At 42.9% G+C, this 3,815-nt stretch overlaps 1 protein-coding gene across 1 annotated transcript in view; it reads left to right on the forward strand.

Moving 5' to 3' along the window:
• The window catches only part of LOC107700184 (POU domain, class 2, transcription factor 1-like), a 4,520-nt gene extending 2,215 nt beyond the window's left edge, over positions 1 to 2,305 (forward strand). The window contains exons 2-3 of the mRNA XM_016501743.1: positions 1,049 to 1,122; positions 1,345 to 2,305. Of these exons, the coding sequence (XP_016357229.1) occupies positions 1,056 to 1,122; positions 1,345 to 1,646 (369 nt within the window). The 5' untranslated portion in view covers positions 1,049 to 1,055 and the 3' untranslated portion in view covers positions 1,647 to 2,305. The remainder of the gene's footprint in view (positions 1 to 1,048; positions 1,123 to 1,344) is intronic.
• The last annotated feature ends 1,510 nt before the right edge of the window (positions 2,306 to 3,815 follow it).

Here is a 3,815-nt window from a genome sequence, read left to right on the forward strand (position 1 = left end):
GGTTCGCGCAGACAGGATACGTCATCAGCGCGTTCACGCACACTGTGCAGACAGAGCGAGAATGGCAGACAAACATCAACAACCCGATCTTCCTTCCTGGTATTGTAGTACATTTAAAGTCTTCTCACCGGTGAATGACACATGATGTAGCCCAACGGTTCCCAATTCCAGTCCTCGCGCCCCCCGCTCTGCATATTTTGCATGTCTCGCTTAGTTAACACACCCGATTCAGATAACCAGCTCGTTAGAAGTGAGCTACGTGCATGAACTGTGTTCCGATCGATATGATCCCTACACAGAGTTCATTGCTCCCTACTCTCTGAGCAGGGGAAATCCATTTAAGTTTACTTCACTTCAGAACATGGGCTGGAATTGGGAACCGCTGATGTAGCCTATTGTAGTAATGTTGTCTCTGGTATTCTGGTCTGTGAGCTTATATGCCTTCAGGGGGCGTGGCTTTGGACGGCGATTGCAGGGAGGGTGGGATGTTCTCTGTCAGTGCTATCATGCTAATGTTAGCATTTTCCAAGATCTCCTACTGCACCTTTAATAAACCATAATTTTACAGGTAGCATTTTTCGTTGTCGAATTGTACTACTCACTGTTTTAATGTGAGGTAGCAAAATCTGACAGGGTTGCACAAATCGACAGAACACCGGCAGAGGATTCTGCAGCCTTCCTCGAACAGTTATGTTCACGATTTCTGATTTACTTAACGTATACTGAGTGAGGGGGGCTGTGATTGGATGATGACAGGTATCGGTGATCATTCTCAAGTGATCAGCACTGCTGCTGTTGTATCAGTCAGTGGTTAGATCAGCGTAGCAGTTAAAAAATGGGACAAGGGAGGTCACGTACGGGACAAATCAATTAGGCCCAAAATAAGGGACGTCCCGGCTAATACGGGACAGTTGGCAACCCTAGTTACACCCCTACTCTTAACTATGCTTCTAAATGTTTTCTCTTTTTCCCTTCCTCTTCCCTGTATTTCTGTTTTCCGTTTCTGTCTGTGTGTTTTGTGGGTTGGTTATTTGTTTGTGTGACTCAGGAATACGATGAGGGGACTTAACACAGGAATGAACCAAGCTCTTCTTGTCAGCAACCCACTTGCTACTATCCAAGGTTTGTGTGAAAGAGAGGGCGAGAGAGACACTAATGACTCTGCCACCTCATATCAGTCATGTGTTACTGTGTCCTCTCTGTTTGAGTGTCTGTTTATGTCCTTCTACTCCTTTTCACCCTTTTTCACATCTGCTCATCAGTTCACATGCTAGTGCATCCTGTTTAATGCGTTACATGTCAGTTTTGTTGATGTTTGGGAGTAATACTGTGTTTCTTTCACAGCTCTAGCAGCCAGTGGTGGCCAGCTGCCCATTTCCAGTCTTGAGGGCAGCAGCAAGGTGTTAATTGGTGGTTCTGGAGGCCAAGGAGCAGGTCTCCCCTCTTCCCTCTTTCTCAACCACTCCTCTTTGTTGCCCATGGCAACAGGCACCGGCATGGGATTGGGCAGTTCAGCTCTTGCCAGAACCTCATTTCCTGTCACAGGCGGCATGAGTCCCTCCCCTTGCTCGAGCCCCATCTCTTCCTGCTCTTCCGGTGATTTGCTACACAGCCCACACTCGATTGGAGGGGCTAAAATCGAGTGACGTTGCCCAAGGCCAATCACAGGAGGAGGAGAAGGAGGAGATGAAACCTTACCTGTCAACCAAAGCATCTCTTGATCCCCTCGCTCCCTTTCATTTCCTCTTGTTCACACTCTCTCTCTTCCGCTCTCTCGCTCTACTGATGCCAAAAAAATACTGAGTAAAAGAGGGGAGAGATGGAGAGATGGAGTGGAAGCAGGAAGGAAGAGGAGAGGACGGAAAACGAAACCAAAAAAACACCATGCGGCTTAGCTGGACACAGCCAAATACATAAATAAAAGGAGAATAATAAACTATGTAGTGCAGTAAGAAGAGGACAAAAAGAGATCCTTGAGCACCAAAAACAACAAAGAGAACAAACTTTACTGTGTGTTAAAGAACGCTTTGAAGCATACATGTGGAGTACTGAATACCAAAAAGTATAATGGAACTTTGAGAGTCTCACTATGACAAAAAAATACAAGCATACCAAAATCTCAAATACCAAAAACAAACACCAAAAATACGGATGGAAAAGCTTTATCCAAAGGACCTGTAAATAGCCAACCGTCCAGGACCGGACCCAGTGACAACAATCCAGCCATCTCTGAGCTCATCATCTTACCTGCCATGCAATCACATCATGTTTTTTATGATTTCATTTTAAATATGAATGAGCCAGACTCCCAACGCTGTTGTGTTTCTCTGGTTCTTCCTCATTCTTGTCTGTTTTTTTTCTCAGAAGTAGCAGATTTTACCATCTGTCTTTAATGAATGTTTCAGTACATATGATCATCATCATCATCATTCCATGTCTTATCGAGCATATAGAGAGGATTGGGTGTTTGGTCTTTGATGGTCATCATATTAGCACTGCATAGCTTGATGCACTTGTTTGTAATAAAAGTGAGACCAAGCTCTCTAGCTTTCACACCTCTAGTTAAGTGTAAATACTCTCATTTCTCTCTTAATAATTAAGTGCTTGTATCCTTCCTCATTCCATTTCATGCCTTCCTCACTCACTTTCTCCCTTCTGAATACCAAAGCGATCCATTCATACATGATCAGTTCATCGTTCACATGATGCAGAAAGAGATCAGGGGCCCAAACCTTGACGAGGCCGCTCTGGTAAGACAGCATGGCAACATGGGAAACCGTCACGGCGAAGGGGCTCCCATCCTCTCTGCTTCTTCTACAAGCCAAAAAATGGAGCAAAACTTCACAGCCAGCCAAACTTCCCATAAAGGAAAACCAAAAACAAACCAAGCCAAAAACGGATGGAGGAGCAAAGTGAGTCGCTGTACAGAAAAAGAGTATCCCTTCATGCATCTCTGGACCGAGGTCACCCAGAACCATGTAGCAAGGGATCCGCCTCTGCCTCCTGTCATTCAAACTCTTCCTGGTCCTGGATGACTCTTCCATCTTTGATGACCTCACTGGACTCATCTGAAGAAGATGTTTTGAGTTCATTTGGGGGTTGGGAGGGTTGTTACTTTTGGTCTTTCGTTCCGTCTGTCTGTTTTGTGGGACTTTTCTTGGCTGTATGTGTAGATTTGTGTGCTTTCGTTTGGGGAAAAGGTATTCACGTATTAGCGGAAATCTCATTTTTTACGTTCCTTACTTGTTCCTATCTAGTTGTGTTAGAGACTCTAATCAGGTGGTTGAAACAATACTGTGAAAATTCAGTTCAACAGATAAGAAATCAGGATAAACACGCTCAAGTACATCCAAAGAACCAAAGTCGAGTATAAACAAGCTTTAAAGAGAACCAAATATCACATACACAACAATTTACATGCTCTCATCCACCTTACCGTTGTGTTTATATCGTGCTGAAATCTGTAGTCGGTGAGTGCTGCAGGTTCAACGAGGGATGGATACATGAACTCAGTTCTCTACGTTACGGTATAGTCCGAATGGGTCAGTTAGTGCTTCTATAGATTTTGTAGTAAATTATCTATGTTATAATGCTTACTAATTGCTAATGTATGGAAGAAAAACGTTGTTAAAAGATAAAAAAATGTTGATATTTACTTAGACCAAAAATTCACACTATCTCTGTTTTGAGTTTTTGTTTTCTTCCTCCCCCATTTTAAAATTTAGATTTTTTTTTTATTCTCCTCTTGCTCGTTTGTGAATTTCTTAACAAAACTTTTTTTTAATTATGATTAATATTATTATTTATTTAATATA

Source organism: Sinocyclocheilus anshuiensis, unplaced genomic scaffold (assembly GCF_001515605.1).
Source record: "Sinocyclocheilus anshuiensis isolate Anshui unplaced genomic scaffold, SAMN03320099.WGS_v1.1 scaffold955, whole genome shotgun sequence".
In the NCBI taxonomy this organism is placed as follows: Eukaryota; Metazoa; Chordata; class Actinopteri; order Cypriniformes; family Cyprinidae; genus Sinocyclocheilus; species Sinocyclocheilus anshuiensis.